The sequence below is a fragment of the Nicotiana tomentosiformis genome, chromosome 2 (assembly GCF_000390325.3).
Source record: "Nicotiana tomentosiformis chromosome 2, ASM39032v3, whole genome shotgun sequence".
NCBI classification, from domain to species: Eukaryota; Viridiplantae; Streptophyta; class Magnoliopsida; order Solanales; family Solanaceae; genus Nicotiana; species Nicotiana tomentosiformis.
The window spans coordinates 121,709,364-121,731,959 of record NC_090813.1 but is presented as its reverse complement, the minus strand read 5'-3'; the positions used below and the strand labels follow the sequence as shown (position 1 = coordinate 121,731,959).

Sequence of the window (22,596 nt, the reverse complement as noted above, 5' to 3'; positions counted from 1 at the left end):
CTTCAAATGGTGGGAGGTCTATGAGAGGCGCAGGCCAGTCGGTGCAGCGCCACTTACATGGCATGAGTTCTCCGTTCTCTTCTTGGAGAAGGTTGTGCCACAGACTCGCAGGGAGGAGTTGCGCAGACAGTTTGAGTAGCTACATCAGGATGGCATATCTGTGACCCAATATGGATGAGGTTTTCAGAGTTGGCTCATCACGCAGTTTGGTTTGTTTCCACTGAGAGGGAGAGGATTTGGAGGTTCGTTGATGACCTCACCTATCGATTGCGTTTGCTTATGACTCGATAGAGTGTATCAAGTGCTACATTCGATGAGGTAGTTGATATTGCTCGGCGGATAGAGATGGTCCATAGTCAGGAGCATGAGGAGAGGGAGGCCAAGAGGCCTCGTGGTTCGGGTGGTTTCAGTGGTGTTCCTTCTGGGGGCAGTTCCACCACAGCAGGGGTCGTCCTTATAGGCCCGATCATATGACTCATCCAATTCATCGTGGTGCATTGATATCGGCCAAACCCACACCACAATTAAGTAGTGAGGCGGTCGATGCAATAATAAACCCAACGAAGGTCGGGATCGAATCCACAGGGAGTTAGAAAATAGGATTAGGTGTATATCTAAGTTAATTACAAATTTTGACTCCAATTACACTTCCACAAACTTGATTGGTGTTCTACTTCTACTTTACTCTATTGTTTGCAAGTATAAAACTAAGGACAATATTTATTGTTTTGGGTTTTTCAAATAATTTAAAGAGACTAGGGTCGTGACTTCTACCTAGGTGGTTATATAATGGGTTGTAAACTCCAGGTCAAATTTGATTAGTTGGGGTCGTGATGTAGCAATCATATCCGGGTACTCACTCTATAACTCTCGGTAGTTTGAGTGATTTTGCCCAATTTGGCTTTCTCAAGTCCAATTGGGTATTTGCACAATACAAGTGATATTAGCTCAAGTCGGGTATTACTATTTCTAGGTTTAACCATTTAATTGGGGCTATCAATTTCTTTAGATCACCCCAATTTCTTGTTATCCAAGTTTTCCTAGACTTAGTCTCTCTTTCTCAAGTAGAGGCTAAGTCAAATAGGCATGAATCAATATTTGCAACCATTGATTCTAGGGTTCAATCATGAACAAGGCTAAATATCACTAACCCAATCAAAAATAAGCCCTAAATTAAATACCCATCAAATACCCACACTAGGGTTGGGTCACAACCCTAGCTAAAGATTTAGCTACTCATGAAAAATAAAGAAATACAAGAATAAATTAAGATAGAATGCATAACAATTGATTATACAAAGAAAATCTAATGTTAAGATGTTAATATTGTACAAAATTCCTCAAAATAGCAAAGACAACCGCTCAGGTGCACTTCTGAAAACTCTACTTAACCTAAAAATGACAAAAAGTTCTATTTATACTAAGCTAAAAATATCTGACAAAAATACCCCTACGAAGGTTGTAGACCGCATAATTCAGGTGTGGTCCGCACAATGAGCTACTGCGGCCGCACAATTATCATTCGGTCCGCATTCTTGGGACTTTGGGCTTGGAACTTGGGGGCTTTTGCGGTCCGCATAAAAATGGGTACGGCCGCACTTATGATTATGCGGCCGCACAAAACTATTGTGGTCCGCACTCCTTACTTTTTTGGACTTGACAGCTCTCTGATTCTTCAACATGCGGACTGCATAATAATGAATGTGGCCGCATAATTCTGGTGCGGTCCGCATGCCTTTAGCTGGCCCAAGAGATACTCTCTGAATCTCCCCTCTGCGGCCGCACTAGAATTGTCCGGTCTGCACTGCTTGCCTTTTTGCCCTATTTTGGCTCTTGTTCACTTTTGACTCCTTTATGAGTTGATTTTGACTTCTTTGGCTCGTGTCCCAATATTCCTGCAAGTAAGCACATTTTGTTAGTTTCCGGGAACGCCTTTAAGCATTTTTGAGCTAAATCGCAAGTAAAAGAGAGCAAATAATCCGTCAAAAGCCCAACTTATCAACTCCCCCAAACTTAAGCTTTTGCTTGTCCTCAAGAAAATAAGGCAATTCCCACCTCCACTAGAAAAAGGGATATTTCAGTTGGCCTAAGGTGAATCAATCACACATCAATTGGGACCAACAATTACCCACAACACATATGAATTATCAACAATGCAATGATTTTCTAATGTGACACTAGAGCATCAAGAGTTGACTCGATTCATCAAGGAAACTTGTTCTTTCGCGTAGGTCATTGTGGATCCCAAACTCCTCCTCCTCTACTCTCCATTAGCACATCTCACTTTAGAATGCAACATTCGATATAAGGATTGTGAAAAGTTTGCTCATCTCTCTCAAAAGAATGCCACAAGTCCGGCTCTAAGTACCATAAGCTTGCCCCTCATGTAAATCACCACTAATGTAAGCTCACTCAACTTGAAATCATGTAGGGCTTTTGCGGGATGTAATGAAGGCTTTTGGACCACGGTAGGATTTGTTGGAATAGAATAGTTTCGTCTTTTCTTAAGCACTCCATTTTCTCTTTTCGGCTCATACTTTCTCGACTCTTTGAGTCATTTTCTTCTTCCTCGGGGGAACTTGAGAGACATAACATTGCTTTTTCTTGATCATGACATTCATTCTTCTCCTTTTCTATTTACTTTAGCTTTTTATCCTCATATTCTTTTGAATTCTCTTCAACTCTTCACTTTATTCACTTTCTTTTTGTCATTTTTCTTTTTGTTCTTTCTTTCTTTTCTTTTTGCCTTCCCTTTTCTTCATTTCTTTCTCTTCTTTGTACCTTTTATCACTGCAAACTCCTCGTGTCTCCCCCAAACTTATGTTTTTACCAATTGTTTCTCAAGAATGCTAAAGAAATATTTGGTGCCAAGAGAGGGTCATTTCAGAACGGATAAAGGCTTATAACGTGGTTGTTGAAATACAAAGGCTTCGGCACAAAAGGGTTGACTAGGGATATCACATTGGTAGGCTATGGAAGATTTAAATTTAAAATTGGATGAAAGAGAGCCTACAATCATTTCTCAAGCCAAGCTACACTTAGAATTTATCCTAGAAAAATATTCGGGGCAAGTTCTAGACTATTGTCACGGGAACTTGGACTTGCAATTCAATACCTCACCTCTCACACTGTTGGATTGCTAAAGAGAATGGATTCGAGGGCCCACAACAACCCTAGCTAGGATTAAGAATCATAAATGGCTCGGCTGAACCACTCGATGACTGTTTGAGTTAACACAAGAGTCTAAAGGTCACAACTAGAGCTATTTTATGCCAACAACTTTGTTTTTAACCATACAGTCAGAGGTAAATGTGTTGGTACCAAGTGAAGTATGCTCGAGACACTTTTATTCATTACTACTATATTTTGTCAAAACATAAAAGAAAGCGGCCTCAATCCCTTAAGAAGGTTGTCACGCCATCCATCGTTGGGAAGATCCACCCGGTTCACACACAATCCACCTTTGGAAAGAACCGTGGCATTAAGAAAATCAAAGGCTTATTGTTCACTCAAAATGTAAAAAGAAGCTAACAAATTAAAAAAAAGCTACTAAAGTAAATAAGAAGTTATACTACTAAGGAAAAGAAAACTAAAGAAGCTATGAAGTAAACTATGGGGAGCGAGATAAATGAATATACAAACGAAGTCAAATGAATATATACATAAGGGAAATAAATATTTACATCAAATGGGAAGAATATATACATACCAAAGGGAAAATAAGAATGAAAGAGAAGAAAAGATAGTATCAGAGTTATTACAGCCCAAATGTCAAATTTCAAAGTTAAATAATCAAAATAGATCACCCCCAAATGAAAATAAACATTGTCCTCAATGCTTAACAAAAATAAGAACAGGGAAAGGGTAGAGAGTTAAGAGAACTCCCTATGTGGTCTCATTCTGCATAGGATCATCGGCACCCTCTGTCTTCTCCAACTGTATGTCATCGTCTCCTGGTTGAGGGACAACAGGGTTGTTGAGCATCTGTATCGTCTCCTTCGTAGTATGTGCAGTCGTAGACGGCTCCCCGGACTCGCCAGTTGCTGGGACAGTCTGCTCCATAAGGAAGTCCAATGAAAGATCACCGGCAGATGCAATCCTTTCAACCTCTTTGCTCAGCTTCTCTACCGACTTCTTTGATGCCTAGGATCTTCGCATCTTCTTGACTTGTTTTCCCAAATCCTTAATGACCTTCCCATGCGTTGCTAGAGTATCAATAATGGTCTTTTGGGTCTCGATAATCTCCTTCAATATTTCCTCCACTGACAGAGGTACCTGTGGCTCTGCTAGGGCTAAGGACTATGCTGCAACAGCACTGGATATATTAGTTAGCTTTGTTGTAGTTGCCTACATCCAGTTGTTGAGACTCGCCAATGCTTGGAAGACTCGCAGCGCATTCTGAGGATAAGTAGAGGAGTCTGGCACTGGTAATAGCACTGATAATCTAGCAGAAACAGGTGGAACGGAAGATGAAGGTTGCACGGCTGCTGTACCGGTAGAAGTACTGGCTATGGTGGATGGCTCGGTAGCTGAATCAGTAACCACTACCGCTGGCTCCTCAGACTGGCCAGTGGAGGTACTAGCTTTACCCTTGAATTTCGGGTTGTCAGCTCCCTGAAGGTGGTACCAAGATAAAGGCTTCTTGGCCTTCACCGCGGTGTCATAATGCCTTGGCTCCACCCCCTGATCCTTGAAATATTCTGTAAGGAAATTCGGGTACGGATAGGATATTTCACCCTTTTGGACAGCTAAAGTGATGTTAGTGGACATGATGGCACCAACATTTATCGGAAACCCCACCATAATTGAAGCCACCAATACTGCACAGGGAAGTGGAACCATGTTTTCATTGAGGCATGGGTCAATGCGGCTACACACGAATGTTTGCCACCCTTTTGCTTCAAAGTTTAGGGTGGCCCGAACAATTGGAACCCCTACTGTAAGCCACAGAGGTGTTGACCCTGGGATTGCCAGAATCTCCGCCAGCCATGGGCGAGCTACGTCACCCATAGCTATCTTCTCAAGGTTTTGTACTGCCTCTACTTCTTCAAACTCAACATATTTGTTCAGTGCACATGCGTCAAAGCGGATTTTCAGATTCTGCACTTTTGTCACCTTAGTTCCCTTTTTGATGTGAGCAACATTTGCGTAGAATTCCTTGACCAAGTACTCATTTACATCTAGGACGCTAGTGGTGAACCATTTCCATCCTTTTTGCTCCTGGAATTGCCTAAGGACATTGGGGTTGTGCTTGTTCAAATCTTTCATCAGAAATTATCGCTCAAGAGTGAGCGACCTCTGTGGCCACCATTCCCTAAACTTTGCAAAGGCGATAGCACTAACAAAGCTATCCTCCCATACCTCTGGTTTCTTAGATCTCTCCAAACCTCCCACTGCAGTATCACCCCATCTCCCATCGTCTGGGACATCATCATCATCGTCCACATTGATTGGGTCAGCTGGAGCATGTGAGGAAGAGGGCTCAGAATCCTGAATACCCTCTTCTGAACCTTCAGACGAACTGGCAGCTGAAGAAGACTCATCTACCAAATGAAATCTCCCCAGGAATTGTTGTGATTGGGCTTCCGGCTGTGGTTGCACGGAGTTACCCTCAGAAGCTTCCCCAGATGGGACATACTCACTGGTTTCGGAGGATTCGGGAGGTCTGTTGATTGTAACTTACTTACTTATAGCCCTTTGAAGTACTAGAGGTAGGTTGCTTTTACCTCGACCTCGGCCTCGGGAGGGTTCTGCCCTCCCTTGCGATGCATATCCTCTACCACGTGAGCGAACCATTGTCTGCAATGCATAAGGATAAGATTCAGTTATAATTGAAGCTCATAATGTATGCATAACCATAGTTTAAAGTTGCAGGAAGACAGCCTCAAAAGGAGCAGTGCGGACCACACAAAAGTGAGTGCGGCCGCAAACTGCCTAGTGCGGACCGCACAAAAGTGAGTGCGGCCACATAACTAAAAGTGCGGATCGCACAATTTTGAGTGCGGCCGCATAGCCCCAGGTTCAGACTACTAGGGTCTCTAATGTTTCATCAGTGTGGACCACACAAAAATGAGTGCGGTCGCACAAGTCTACTGCAGACCGCACAATTTTGAGTGCGGCCGCACAATTCAAGCACACAATTTTCCTAACTCAGAGAGCTGCGGACCGCACAAAAGTGTGTGCGGCCGCATAGCCTCTAGTGCGGACCGCACAAAAATGAGTGCGGCCGCATGATTCAAAATTCACGGGCACATTTTTAGGGTTCATGCAATCTGTTCACAATCTCGACATGGTTTGCACAATTATACAAGGATAGCTACTTACCCAGACCCCACTTAACACTTAATATGCTACCCACATAATTATAAGCAGAAAAAGACTAACTATTGATATTTTAGACATGTAATTAACCATAAAATCAAAGAACAAAAAAAAACAAAAGATGAAAAATCTATAGATGGAATTAACATACCAGTTTTGAAGATGCAAGTGATGAAATGAGGGATAATTTGAGAGCAATGGGGAAATTTACTGTGCTAGTCTATCTTTAGGGCTCAGAAGATCGAAAAGTGTAAAATGATGAGAGAAATCCTATTTATACTTTTACCCGTGGCCCCCAGATTTCTACCTGAGTGCGGCTGCATAATTTTGATGCGAACCACACTCCTTACCTTCCTTTGAGAAGTCTCGCTGCGGACCGCACAAAAGTGAGTGCGGCCGCAGTATTAGTGCGAACCGCACAAAAATGTGTGCGGCCGCAATTTGTTCAGCATTTTTGACAGGCCAAACTTCAGAGACCATGCATTTTGACACTTAGCCAAATTTTCTTGCACAGTCCCTGCCATACACACCCATTCCTGTATAAACTTCAAAACTAGTTAGCACAAAACAAAGCCTATCTAATCTAAAGAAGAAAATCAAAAGAAAGAAAAAGACATGAGTTGCCTCCCAAGAAGCGCCCGATTTAATGCTGCGGCACGACGCATGTTACCATCAATCACTTGAAATGGAGCAACGCCACAATGTGGACATCATCAACCTTGCCAAGATAATGTTTAACCCGGTGACCGTTGACTCTAAACACCTCATCATTCTTATTTTTAAATCTAGAGCACCAAAGGTTGTCACATGTACAACTTCAAATGGGCTACTCCACTTTGATTTCAGCTTTCCCGGAAACATCCGCAATCGAGAGTTGAACAATAGCACAAGATCACCTTCTTTGAATTCTTTGTTCCGGATATACTTGTCATGGAGGTACTTCATCTTGTCCTTATACAAGGACGAATTGGATTATGCATGGAACCAAAACTCATCAAGTTCATTCAATTGCTCCACCCTAAGATTTGCAGCTATATCCCACTCAAGGTTAAGCTTCTTCAACGCCCACATAGCCTTATGCTCAAGTTTCACCAGAAGGTGACAAGCTTTCCCGAACACTAACCGATACGGAGACATACCAATTGGTATTTTGTAAGCTGTTCTATAAGCCCAAAGAGCATCGTCAAGTTTCTTCAACCAATCTATCCGGTTGGCTTTCACAGTCTTTGACAGAATACTCTTGATCTCCCGGTTGGAGACTTCAACCTGTCCACTTGCTTGAGGATGATAGGGGGTCGACGCTTTGTGAGTGACACCATACTTGGAGAGTAAAATATAAAAAGTTTTGTTGCAAAAGTGTGATCCCCTATCACTAATGATGGACCTTGGAGTACTAAACTTTGTGAAGATGTTCTTCTTAAAGAAAGCTACCACACTCCGAGCTTCATTGTTGGGAAAAGCCAAAGTTTCAACCCATTTGGACACGTAATCATAGCTCCCAATATATAGATGTTCCCACATGAAGTCACAAATGAACCCATAAAATCAATGCCCCAAACATCAAAAATATCAATCTCTAGGATGGTGGTGAGAGGCATCTCATTTTGCTTTGAGATCCCATCGGCCCTTTGGCATTCATCACAACGCTTAACAAGATTGCTAACGTCCTTTTAAAGGGTAGGCCAATAGAATCCACAGCTTAGCACCTTTGTAGAAGTTCTCACTCCACCATGGTGACCACCATATGGCGAAGAGTGGAAAGCCTCAAAAATACCCAATTGTTCTTCTTCTGGTACACATCTTCGGATAACACCATCAGTACAAATTTTGAAGAGATATGGCTCATCTCAATAGTATTTCAGGTAGTCTCATTTGAGATTCTTCCTTTGGTTTGAAGAGATCTCATTTGGAACAGTGCCACTCACAAGATAGTTGGCCACATCGGCAAACCATGGCATCCCAGTCATAGAAATGGAAAGGAGTTGTTCGTCAGGAAATGAATCATTGATCTCAAGGCCATCATGTAGCCTCCCCTCCTCCTCCAATCGGGACAAATGGTCCACCACTTGATTCTCACTACCCTTGCGATCTTGAATTTCTAGATCAAATTCTTGCAATAGAAGCACCCACCACATCAACCTTGCCTTAGAGTCTTTCTTGCTCATCAAATAACGAAGTGCCACATGGTCGGTGTGAACAATCACCTTTGTACCCATTAGGTACGGGCGGAACTTCTCCATAGAAAAGACAATGGCTAGGAGTTCTTTCTCGGTCACCGTATATTTGACTTGGGCCTCGTTCATGGTCTTGCTAGCATAGTAGACCGGATGAAAGATCTTGTTAATTCATTGCCCCAATACCACTCCGACAACTACATCACTTGCATCACACATGAACTCAAATGGTAAGCCAGAATTTGGTGCGGTGATAATAGGAGTGGTAGTCAACTTATACTTGAGTAGTTTAAATGCCTTCATACAATCTTCATTGAAAAGGAACTTGGCATCTTTCTCTAAGAGTTTGCACAAGGGGTTTACCACCTTAGAAAAGTCCTTGATGAATCGGCGGTAAAATCCCACATGACCTAGAAAGCTCCTCACTCCCTTTACATAAGTAGGGGGAGTTTGGATATCACTTAAATTTTTGCTTTATCAACCTCAATACCATTCTAGGAAATCTTGTGACCGAGGACAATGCCCTCCTCGACCATAAAGTGACACTTCTCCCAATTCAATACCAAGTTAGTTTCCTCACAATGTGCCAATACCTTATCCAAGTTATCCAAGCACTCTTCAAAAGAATTCCCCACAACAAAAAAATCATCCATGAAAACCTCGAGAAAGTCCTCCACCATATCGGTGAAGATGGCCATCATGCACCGTTGAAAAGTTGTTGGTGCATTGCATAACCCGAATGGCATCCGCGAGAATGCGAAAGTTCCATAGGGACAAGTGAAAGTGGTCTTCTCTTGGTCTTCAGGAGCAATAAGAATCTGGTTATTCCCGAAATATCCATCAAGGAAGCAATAATAAGCACACCCGGCTAACCTATCCAATATTTGATCAAGAAATGGAAGCAAAAAATGGTCTTTCCGAGTAACTTTGTTGAGATTCCTATAATCCATGCACACTCTCCACCCTATGACAGTTCTTGTAGGTATCAATTCATTTTTATCATTTGTTATCACAGTCATGCCCCATTTCTTTGGGACACATTGCATCGGCGAGGTTCACGAACTATCGAACATGGGGTAAACAACCCCGGCATCCAACTATTTGATGATCTCTTTCTTTACTACCTCTTGCATGGCCTGATTCAATCGTCTTTGATGTTCTACGGAGGATTTGGCATCCTCTTCCAAAATGATTTTGTGCATAAAAAAGGCGGGACTTATACCCCGAATAACCGACAATGTCCAACCTATTGCTTTCTTCCTCCTTTGGAGCACCGAAAGGATGGAATCTACCTGCACGTTAGTTAAGCACGAGGAAAGAATAACAGGTAAAGTAGAACAAGGGCCTAGAAACTCATACCTGAGGTGAGAAGACAAAGGCTTTAACTCTAAAGTGGGAGGCTCCTCGATTGAGGGCTTTGTTGGTAGAGTCTTCCGATTTTCGAGATCCAAGGAAAGTTTTCGGGGCTCATAAGTATATGATCTCATTCCTTGCAAAGCATTGACACATTCTGCAAAGCCTTCCTTCTCATCCTCATCATGATTCAACAACATAGATTCCAAGGTATCTTCAACATTTATCACAGCACTTGTTTCATTAACAATTACTTCGGTCACAAGATCCACGAATGAACACACTTCATTGCTATTTGGCTGCCTCATTGATTTACAAACATGGAACACCACTTTTTCATCGCCCACCCGGAAGGTGAGCTCACCAGCTTCCACATCAACTAAGGCCTTCCCTGTAGCAAGGAAAGGTCTCCCCATAATGATTGGTACCTCGTAGTCAACCTCACATTCAAGTATCACAAAATCTGCGGGAAGGATGAACTTGTCTACCCGAACTGACACATCATCAATTATCCCCTATGGCTTTTTCATTGTCCGATCCGTCATTTGCAATCTCATAGATGTGGGTATTGGTTTCCCAATCCCCAACATTTTGAACATATAATAGGGCATCAAGTTAATGCTTTCCCCCAATTCACATAAAGCTTTGGCGAAATCGGCTCTCCCAACAGTGCATGGAATTGTGAAAGCACCGGGGTCTTCCAACTTTGGAGCCATGGAGTGCACAATAGCACTCACTTTATGTGTCATTTTGATCGTTTCACAGTTCATTGATCTCTTCTTTGTTACCAAATCCTTCATGAACTTGGCATATCCCGGCATTTGTTCTAAGGCTTCCACCAACAGTACATTTATGGACAAACTTTTCATCATGTCAATCAATTTCTTTAATTGATTCTCATTGTGTTTCTTTGAAGGTCTTTGAGGGTTTGGAGGAGGAGGCCTTGGCATTGGTGCTTGAGCCTTCGGCACTACCGGCTCCGGCATATCAATCACGTGCTCCCTAGACGGGTTCACTTCTTCTTGCGTCTCCTCCACATTTTCATCAATATCAATCCTCGCTTCTTCATTAACTTGAACATCATTTCTTGGCTCATCATTATCTTGCACCAACACATCATTACCCACATGTCTTCTTTGGTTTGAGGTACTAGCAACTCCACCTCTCCCTCTTCTTGTTGTCACGGCCATTGCATGCCCCGTATTCCCACTTTTCAAATTCACCACCGTATCACTAGGTAGTGCCCCCTTTGGGCGAGTATTTAAAGCTAGAGAAATTTGGCCAAGTTGAACCTCCAAGTTGCGGATAGAAGTGTTGTGGGAGGCTAATTGGGCATCGTAGTCGGAATTTCTCTCCATCATTTGCTTAAACATGTTTTCAATCCGTCCCATTTCACTATTGGAAGAACTAGGACCTTGCGACGGATATGGAGGTGGGTTTTTTGGTTGTTGATAAATCGGGGGCCTCTGAAAGCCCGACCCCCGATTTCCTTGATTGCTATTGTTCCAACCCCCTTGATTATTGTTGCCTCCCCAATTGCTTTGATTGTTGCCACCCCAATTACCTTGATTATTTCCTCCCCAATTGCCCCGATTACCTTGATTACCCCAATTGCTTTGATTATTATTGTTTCCACCACTCCAATTTCCTTGGTGGCCTTGGTTGTTCAAATTTCCTTGGTTTCCTTGTGATGTCCATTGTTGTTGATTTGGAGCATTGCTTCATTGACCTTGATAATAGTTGACATATTGAACCTCTTCATCTTGCTCATCATATGAATCATCTTGATTATACCCACTATTAATTTGCTCAAATTGTTCCGGATGGTTTTGTACTTGTTGACCTCGTTACCGTCTCTTGTTTACCATCATATTCACCCCTTTCATAGCATTCACCTGTTTCGTCCCTTGAACCTGTTGAATCTGAGCCTTGGCCAATTGGTTCATGGTGGTTGTCAACTCCGCAATAGCTTGCCCATGATCATGTAGCTCCTTGTGTAGGTGAATAATATTTGGGTCACCCTGAGGAACATTGGCTCTACTTTGCCACGCTAAAGAGGTGTCCGCCATCTCATCCAAGATTTCACAAGCTTCAAAATAAGGCGTGTTGATGAAGTTACCCCCAGCGAGTTAGTTAACCACGCACTGATTCATTGTGTTGATCCCCTTATAGAAGGTCTGTTGGATCTTGGACTCAGTCATATGATTGTTGGGGCATTCTTTGACCATGGTACGATATCTTTTCCAAATCTCGTGCAATGGCTCAATGGGCTCTTGTTTGAAGGCTAGAATTTCATCCCTTAGCGTAGCCATGTGCCCCGGAGAGAAGAATTTGGCAATGAACGTCTCGTCCAACTCATCCCAAGTGTGGATGGAATGATTGGGCAATCTCTCTAACCAGTCCAAAGCCTTTCCCCGTAGAGAAAAGGGAAACAGCCTTAACCGCAGTGCATCCTCGGACACATTCGTTTGCTTGCTCCCCCAACAAGTATCGACGAATCCCTTGAGATGCTTGTAGGTATTTTAGTGTGGAGCTCTGGTGAAGAAACCCCGCTGCTCAAGCAGTGTAATCATCACATTGGTTATTTGGAAGTTGCCCGCCCTAATCCGGGGCGGGACTATTACACTTGCATAGCCCTCATTCGGCAACACCCAGTGCGCTTCTCTTGGTGGAGGTGGGGAAGGCTTTGGGACATTATCGTTAGGCGATCGGCCTCGCCTGTGTACTTGAGGATCGGGATGAACCTCATCCACTTGATCATCATCTACCTCCTCCCCCAATGGTAAATTTTCGAGGAGCTCGTTGTTAAGGGCCATTTTGTACCTAAAAGCAATTCACAAACAAAATTAGGGACTTGAAAGGAAAGAAAGACAAAACACACAAATACCTAGATATATAGCTAAATTCGTTTAATTCCTCGGCAACGGTACCAAAACTTGATCTCGGCCAAACCCACACCATAATTATATAGTGAGGCGGTCGATGCAATAATAAACCTAATGAAGGTCGGGATCGAATCCACAGGGAGTTAGAAAATGTGATTAGATGTATATCTAAGATAATTACAAGTTTTGACTCCAATTACACTTCCACAAACTTGATTTGTGTTCTACTTCTACTTTACTCTATTGTTTGCAAGTATAAAACTAAGGACAATATTTTTGGTTTTGGGTTTTTCAAATAATTTAAAGGGACTAGGGTCGTGACTTCTACCTCGGTGGTTATCTAATGGGTTGTAAACTCCAGGGAAAATTTGATTAGTTGGGGTCATGATGTAGTAATCATATCCGGGTACTCACTCTATAACTCTCGGTAGTTTGAGTGATTTTGCCCAATTTGACTTTCTCAAGTCCAATTGGGTATTTGCACAATACAAGTGATATTAGCTCAAGTTGGGTATTACTATTTCTAGGTTTAACCCTTTAATTGGGGCTATCAATTTCTTTAGATCACCCCAATTTCTTGTTAGCCAAGTTTTCCTAGACTTAGTCTCTCTTTCTCAAGTAGAGGCTAAGTCAAATAGGCATGAATCAATATTTGCAACCATTGATTCTAGGGTTCAATCATGAACAAGGCTAAATATCACTAACCCAATCAAAAATAAGCCCTAAATTAAATACCCATCAAATACCCACACTAGGGTTGGGTCACAACCCTAGCTAAAGATTTAGCTACTCATGAAAAATAAAGAAATACAAGAAGAAATTAAGATAGAATGCATAATAATTGATTATACAAAGAAAATCTAATGTTAAGATGTTAATATTGTACAAACTTCCTCAAAATAGTAAAGACAACCACTCAGGTGCACTTCTGAAAACTCTACTTAACCTAAAAATGACAAAAAGTTCTATTTATACTAAGCTAAAAATATCTGACAAAAATGCCCCTACGAAGGTTGTGCGACCGCATAATTCAGGTGTGGTCCGCACAATGAGCTACTGCGGCTGCACAATTATCGTTCGGTCCGCATTCTTGGGACTTTGGACTTGGAACTTGGGGGCTTTTGCGTTCCGCATAAAAATGGGTACGGCCGCACTTATGATTATGCGGCCGCACAATACTGTTGGGGTCCGCACTCTTTACTTTTTTGGACTTGACAGCTCTCTGATTCTTCAACATGCAGACTGCATAATAATGAATGCGGCCGCATAATTCTGGTGTGGTCCACATGCCACATGCCTTTAGCTGGCCTAAGAGATACTCTCTGAATCTCCCCTCTGCGGCCGCACTAGAATTGTGCGGTCCGCACTGCTTGCCTTTTTGCCTTGTTTTGGTTCTTGTTCACTTTTGACTCCTTTATGAGTTGATTTTGACTTCTTTGGCTCATGTCCCAATATTCCTGCAAGTAAGCACATTTTGTTAGTTTTCGGGAACGCCTTTAAGCATTTTTGAGCTAAATCGCAAGTAAAAGAGAGCAAATAATCCGTCAAAAGCCCAACTTATTAACTCCCCCAAATTTAAGCTTTTGCTTGTCCTCAAGTAAATAAGGCAATTCCTACCTCCACTAGAAAAAGAGATATTTCAGTTGGCCTAAGGTGAATCAATCACACATCAATTGGGACCAACAATTATCCACAACACATATGAATTATCAACAATGCAATGATTTTCTAATGTGACACTAGAGCATCAAGAGTTGACTCGATTCATCAAGGAAACTTGTTCTTTCGCGTAGGTCATTGTGAATCCCAAACTCCTCCTCCTCTACTCTCCATTAGCACATCTCACTTTAGAATGCAACATTCGATATAAGGATTGTGAAAAGTTTGCTCATCTCTCTCAAAAGAATGCCACAAGTCCAACTCTAAGTACCATAAGCTTGCCCCTCATGTAAATCACCACTAATGTAAGCTCACTCAACTTGAAATCATGTAGGGCTTTTGCGGGATGTAATGAAGGCTTTTGCACCACGGTAGGATTTGTTGGAATAGAATAGTTTCATCTTTCCTTAAGCACTCCATTTTCTCTTTTCGGCTCATACTTTCTCGCCTCTTTGAGACATTTTCTTCTTCCTCGGGGGAACTTGAGAGACGTAACATCGCTCTTTATTGATCATGACATTCATTCTTCTCCTTTTCTATTTACTTTAGCCTTTTATCCTCATATTCTTTTGAATTCCCTTCAACTCTTCACTTTATTTACTTTCTTTTTGTCATTTTTCTTTTTGTTCTTTTTTTCTTTTCTTTTTGCCTTCCCTTTTCTTCATTTATTCTCTTCTTTGTACCTTTTATCACTGCAAACTCCTTGTGTCTTCCCCAAACTTATGTTTTTACCAATTGTTTCTCAAGAATGCTAAAGAAATATTTGGTGCCAAGAGAGGGTCATTTCAGAACGGATAAAGGCTTATAACGTGGTTGTTGAAATACAAAGGCTTCGGCACAAAAGGGTTGACTAGGGATATCACATTGGTAGGCTATGGAAGATTTCAATTTAAAATTGGATGAAAGAGAGCCTACAATCATTTCTCAAGCCAAGCTACACTTAGAATTTATCCTAGAAAAATATTCGGGGCAAGTTCTAGACTATTGTCACGGGAACTTGGACTTGCAATTCAATACCTCACCTCTCACACTGTTGGATTGCTAAAGAGAATGGATTCGAGGGCCCACAACAACCCTAGCTAGGATTAAGAATCATAAATGGCTCGGCTGAACCACTCGATGACTGTTTGAGTTAACACAAGAGTCTAAAGGTCACAACTAGAGCTATTTTATGCCAACAACTTTGTTTTTAACCATACAGTCAGAGGTAAATGTGTTGGTACCAAGTGAAGCATGCTCGAGACACTTTTATTCATTACTACTATATTTTGTCAAAACATAAAAGAAAGCGGCCTCAATCCCTTAAGAAGGTTGTCACGCCATCCATCGTTGGGAAGATCCACCCGGTTCACACACAATCCACCTTTGGAAAGAACCGTGGCATTAAGAAAATCAAAGGCTTATTGTTCACTCAAAACGTAAAAAGAAGCTAACAAATTAAAAAAAAGCTACTAAAGTAAATAAGAAGTTATACTACTAAGGAAAAGAAAACTAAAGAAGCTATGAAGTAAACTATGGGGAGCGAGATAAATGAATATACAAACGAAGTCAAATGAATATATACATAAGGGAAATAAATATTTACATCAAATGGGAAGAATATATACATACCAAAGGGAAAATAAGAATGAAAGAGAAGAAAAGATAGTATCAGAGTTATTACAGCCCAAATGTCAAATTTCAAAGTTAAATAATCAAAATAGATCACCCCCAAATGAAAATAAACATTGTCCTCAATGCTTAACAAAAATAAGAACAGGGAAAGGGTAGAGAGTTAAGAGAACTCCCTATGTGGTCTCATTCTGCATAGGATCATCGGCACCCTCTGTCTTCTCCAACTGTATGTCATCGTCTCCTGGTTGAGGGACAACAGGGTTGTTGAGCATCTGTATCGTCTCCTTCGTAGTATGTGCAGTCGTAGACGGCTCCCCGGACTCGCCAGTTGCTGGGACAGTCTGCTCCATAAGGAAGTCCAATGAAAGATCACCGGCAGATGCAATCCTTTCAACCTCTTTGCTCAGCTTCTCTACCGACTTCTTTGATGCCTAGGATCTTCGCATCTTCTTGACTTGTTTTCCCAAATCCTTAATGACCTTCCCATGCGTTGCTAGAGTATCAATAATGGTCTTTTGGGTCTCGATAATCTCCTTCAATATTTCCTCCACTGACAGAGGTACCTGTGGCTCTGCTGGGGCTAAGGACTATGCTGCAACAGCACTGGATATATTAGTTAGCTTTGTTGTAGTTGCCTACATCCAGTTGTTGAGACTCGCCAATGCTTGGAAGACTCGCAGCGCATTCTGAGGATAAGTAGAGGAGTCTGGCACTGGTAATAGCACTGATAATCTAGCAGAAACAGGTGGAACGGAAGATGAAGGTTGCACGGCTGCTGTACCGGTAGAAGTACTGGCTATGGTGGATGGCTCGGTAGCTGAATCAGTAACCACTACCGCTGGCTCCTCAGACTGGCCAGTGGAGGTAGTAGCTTTACCCTTGAATTTCGGGTTGTCAGATCCCTGAAGGTGGTACCAAGAGAAAGGCTTCTTGGCCTTCACCGCGGTGTCATAATGCCTTGGCTCCACCCCTTGATCCTTGAAATATTCTATAAGGAAATTCGGGTACGGATAGGATATTTCACCCTTTTGGATAGCTAAAGTTATGTTAGTGGACATGATGGCACCAACATTTATCAAAAACCCCACCATAATTGAAGCCACCAATACTGCACGGGGAAGTGGAAGCATGTTTTCATTGAGGCATGGATCAATGCGGCTACACACGAATGTTTGCCACCCTTTTTCTTCAAAGTTTAGGGTGGCCCGAACAATTGGAACCCCTACTGTAAGCCATAGAGGTATTGACCCTGGGATTGCCAGAATCTCCGCCAGCCATGGGCGAGCTACGTCACCCATAGCTATCTTCTCCAGGTATTGTACTGCCTCTACTTCTTCAAACTCAACATATTTGTTCAGTGCACATGCGTTAAAGCGAATTTTCATATTCCACACTTTTGTCACCTTAATTCCCTTTTTGATGTGAGCAACATTTGCGTAGAATTCCGTGACCAAGTACTCATTTGCATCTAGGATGCTAGTGGTGAACCATTTCCATCCTTTCCGCTCCTGGAATTGCCTAAGGACATTGGGGTTGTGCTTGTTCAAATCTTTCATCAGAAATTATCGCTCAAGAGTGGGCGACCTCTGTGGCTACCATTCCCTAAACTTTGCAAAGGCGATAGCACTGACAAATCTATCCTCTCATACCTCTGGTCTCTTAGATCTCTCCAAATCTCCCACTGCAGTATCACCCCCTCTCCCATCATCTGGGACATCATCATCATCGTCCACATTGATTGGGTCAGCTGGAGCATGTGAGGAAGAGAGCTCAGAATCCTGACTACCCTCTTCCGAACCTTCAGACGAATTGGCAGCTGAAGAAGACTCATCTACCAAATGAAATCTCCCCAGGAATTGTTGTGATTGGGCTTCCAGCTGTGGTTGCACGGAGTTACCCTCAGAAGCTTCCCCAGATGGGACATACTCACTGGTTTTGGAGGATTCGGGAGGTCTGTTGATTGTAACTTTCTTACTTATAGCCCTTTGAAGTGCTAGAGGTAGGTTGCTTTTACCTCGACCTCGGCCTTGGGAGGGTTCTGCCCTCCCTTGCGATGCATCTCCTCTACCACGTGAGCGAACCATTGTCTGCAAGGCATAAGGATAAGAGTCAGTTATAATTGAAGCTCATAATGTATACATAATCAATGTTTAAAGTTGCAGGAAGACAGCCTCAGAAGGAGCAGTGCGGACCGCACAAAAGTGAGTGCGGCCGCAAACTGCCCAGTGTGGATCGCACAATTTTGAGTGCGTCCGCATAGCCCCAGGTTCAGACTACTGGGGTCTCTGATGTTTCATCAGTGCGGACCGCACAAAAATGAGTGCGAACGCACAAGTCTACTACGGACCGCACAATTTTGAGTACGGCCGCACAATTCAAGCGCACAATTTTCCTAACTCAGAGAGCTGTGGACCGCACAAAAGTGTGTGCGGCCGCATAGCCTCTAGTGCAGACCGCACAAAAATGAGTATGGCCGCATGATTCAAAATTCACGGGCACTTTTTTAGGGTTCATGCAATCTGTTCACAATCTAGACATGGTTTGCATAATTAAACAAGGATAGCTACTTACCCAGACCCCACTTAACACTTAATATGCTACCCACATAATTATAAGTAGAAAAAGACTAACTATTGACATTTTAGACATGTAATTAACCCTAAAATCAAAGAACAAAACAAAACAAAAGATGAAAAATCTATAGATGGAATTAACATACCAGTTTTGAAGATGCAGGTGATGAAATGAGGGATAATTTAAGAGCAATGGGGAAATTTACTGTGCTAGTCTAGCTTTAGGGCTCAGAAGATCGAAATGTGTAAAATGATGAGAGAAATCCTATTTATACTTTTACCCGTGGGCCCCAGATTTTTACCTGAGTGCGGCCGCATAATTTTGATGCGGACCACACTCCTTACCTTTCTTTGAGAAGTTTCGCTGCGGACCGCACAAAAGTGAGTGCGGCCGCAGTATTAGTGCGGCCGCAATATTAGTGCGGACCGCACAAAAATATTTGCGGCCGCAATTTGTTCAGCATTTTTGACAGGCCAAACTTCAGAGACTATGCATTTTGACACTTAGCAAAATTTTCTTGCACAATCCCTGCCATACACACCCACTCCTGTATAAGCTTCAAAACGAGTTAACACAAAACAAAGCCTATCTAATCTAAAGAAGAAAAACAAAAGAAAAAAAAAGACACGAGTTGCCTCCCAAGAAGCCCCCGATTTAATGTCGCGGCACGACGCATGTTACCATCAATCACTTGAAATGGAGCAACGCCACAATGTGGCCATCATCAACCTTGCCAAAATAATGTTTAACACGGTGACCGTTGACTCTAAACACCTCATCATTCTTATTTTTAAATCTAGAGCACCAAAGGGTGTCACATGTACAACTTCAAATGGGCCACTCCACTTTGATTTCACCTTTCCCCGAAACATCTGCAACCGAGAGTTGAACAATAGCACAAGATCACCTTCTTTGAATTCTTTATTCCGGATATACTTGTCATGGAGGTACTTCATCTTGTCCTTATACAAGGACGAATTGGATTATGCATGGAACCGAAACTCATCAAGTTCATTCAATTGCTCCACCCTAAGATTTGCAGCTATATCCCACTCAAGGTTAAGCTTCTTCAATGCCCACATAGCCTTATGCTCAAGTTTCACCGGAAGGTGACAAGCTTTCTTGAACACTAACCGATACGGAGACATACCAATTGGTATTTTGTAAGCTGCTCTATAAGCCCAAAGAGCATCGTCAAGTTTTTTCAACCAATCTGTTCGGTTGGCTTTCACAGTCTTTGACAGAATACTCTTGATCTCCCGGTTGGAGACTTCAACCTGTCCACTTGCTTGAGGATGATAGGGGGTCGACATTTTGTGAGTGACACCATACTTGAAGAGTAAAATATAAAAAGCTTTGTTGCAAAAGTGTGATCCCCCATCACTAATGATGGCCCTTGGAGTACCAAACCTTGTGAAGATGTTCTTCTTAAAGAAAGCTACCACACTCCGAGCTTCATTGTTGGGAAAAGCCACAGCTTCAACCCATTTGGACACGTAATCCACAGCTCCCAATATATAGATGTTCCCACATGAAGTCATAAATGGACCCATAAAATCAATGCCCCAAACATCAAAAATATTAATCTCTAGGATGGTGGTGAGAGGCATCTCATTTTGCTTGGAGATCCCATCGGCCCTTTTGCATTCATCATAATGCTTAACAAGATCGCTAATGTCCTTGTAAAGAGTATGACAATAGAATCCACAGCTTAGCACCTTTGTAGAAGTTCTCACTCCACCATGCTGACCACAATATGGCGAAGCGTGGCAAGCTTCAAAAATACCCAATTGTTTTTCTTCTGGTACACATCTTCGGATAACACCATCAGTACAAATTTTTAAGAGATATGGCTCATCTCAATAGTATTTCAGGCAGTCTCGTTTGAGCTTCTTCCTTTGGTTTGAAGAGATCTCATACAAAACAGGATAGTTGGCTACATCGACAAACCATGGCATCCCAGTCATAAAAATGGAAAGGAGTTGTTCGTCAGGAAATGAATCATTGATCTCAAGGCCATCATGTAGCCTCCCCTCCTCCTCCAATCGGGACAAGTGGTCCACCACTTGATTCTCACTACCTTTGCGATCTTGAATCTCTAGATCAAATTCTTGCAATAGAAGCACCCACCACATCAACCGTGCCTTAGAGTCTTTCTTGCTCATCAAATAACGAAGTGCCACATGGTCGGTGTGAACAATCACCTTTGTACCCATTAGGTACCGGCAGAACTTCTCCATAGAAAAGACAATTGCTATGAGTTCTTTCTCGGTCACCGTATATTTGACTTGGGCCTCGTTCATGGTCTTGCTAACATAGTAGATCGGATGAAAGATCTTGTTAATTTATTTCCCCAATACTGCTCCGACAGCTACATCACTTGCATCACGCATGAACTCAAATGGTAAGCTCCAATTTGGTGCGGTGATAATAGGAGTGGTAGTCAACTTATGCTTGAGTAGTTTAAATGCCTTCATACAATCTTCATTGAAAAGGAACTTGGCATCTTTCTCCAAGAGTTTGCACAAGGGGTTTACCACCTTAGAAAAGTCCTTGATGAATCGGCGGTAAAATCCCACATGACCTAGAAAGCTCCTCACTCCCTTTACAGAAGTAGGGGGAATTTGGATATTACTTAAGTTTTTGCTTTATCAACCTCAATACCATTCTTGGAAATCTTGTGACCGAGGACAATGCCCTCCTCGACCATAAAGTGACACTTCTCCCAATTCAATACCAAGTTAGTTTCCTCACAACGTGCCAATACCTTATCCAAGTTATCCAAGCACTCTTCAAAAGAATTCCACACGACAATAAAATCATCCATGAAAACCTCGAGAAAGTCCTCCACCATATCGGTGAAGATGGCCATCATGAACCGTTGAAAAGTTTTTGGTGCATTGCATAACCCGAATGGCATCTGCGAAAATGCGAAAGTTCCATAGGGACAAGTGAAAGTGGTCTTCTCTTGGTCTTCAGGAGCAGTAAGAATCTGGTTATACCCGGAATATCCATCAAGGAAGCAATAATAAGCACGCCCGGCTAACCTATCCAATATTTGATCAAGAAATGGAAGCGAAAAATGGTCTTTCCGAGTAACTTTACTCTTCACCCGGTGACAGTTCTTGTGGGTATCAATTCATTTTTATCATTTGTTATCACATTCATGCCCCATTTCTTTGGGACACATTGCACCAGCGAGGTCCACGAACTATCGAACATGGGGTAAACAACCCCGGCATCTAACTATTTGATGATCTCTTTCTTTACTACCTCTTCCATGGCCTCATTCAATCGTCTTTAATGTTCCACAGAGAGTTTGGCATCCTCATCCAAAATGATTTTTTGCATAAAAAGGCGGGACTTATACCCCGAATATCCGCCAATGTCCAACCTATTGCTTTCTTCCTCCTTTGGAGCACCGCAAGGGTGGAATCTACCTACACGTTAGTTAAGCACGAGGAAAGAATAACAGGTAAAGTAGAACAAGGGCCTAGAAACTCATACCTGAGGTGTGAAGGCAAAGGCTTTAACTCTAAAGTGGGAGGCTCCTCGATTGAGGGCTTTGTTAGTAGAGTCTTCCGGTTTTCGAGATCCAAGGAAAGTTTTCGGGGCTCATAAGTATATGATCACATTCCTTGCAAAGCATTGACACATTCTGTAAAGCCTTCCTTCTCATCCTCATCATTATTCAACAACACAGCTTCCAAGGTATCTTCAACATTTTCACAGCACTTGTGTCAATCAACAATTACTTCGATCACAAGATCCACGAATGAACACACTTCATTGCTATTTGGCTGCCTCATTGATTTACAAACATAGAACACCACTTTTTCATCACCCACCCGGAAGGTGAGCTCACCAGCTTCCATATCAACTAAGGCCTTCCCTGTAGCAAGGAAAGGTCTCCCCAAAATGATTGGTACCTCGTAGTCAACCTCACATTCAAGTATCACAAAATCTGCGGGAAGGATGAACTTGTCGACCCAAACTAACACATCATCAATTATCCC

General features: G+C 42.3%; 1 protein-coding gene across 1 annotated transcript; it reads right to left on the bottom strand.

The window, feature by feature from the left end:
• Window positions 1-19,563: 19,563 nt before the first annotated feature.
• LOC138905514 (uncharacterized) lies at window positions 19,564-20,883 on the bottom strand. Its single transcript, XM_070194038.1, has 3 exons — window positions 20,501-20,883; window positions 19,986-20,392; window positions 19,564-19,793 (listed from the first exon to the last, which is right to left on the bottom strand). Exons 1-3 carry the CDS (start codon window positions 20,881-20,883, stop codon window positions 19,564-19,566), a joined length of 1,020 nt encoding a protein of 339 aa, XP_070050139.1.
• Between the last annotated feature and the right edge of the window lie 1,713 nt (window positions 20,884-22,596).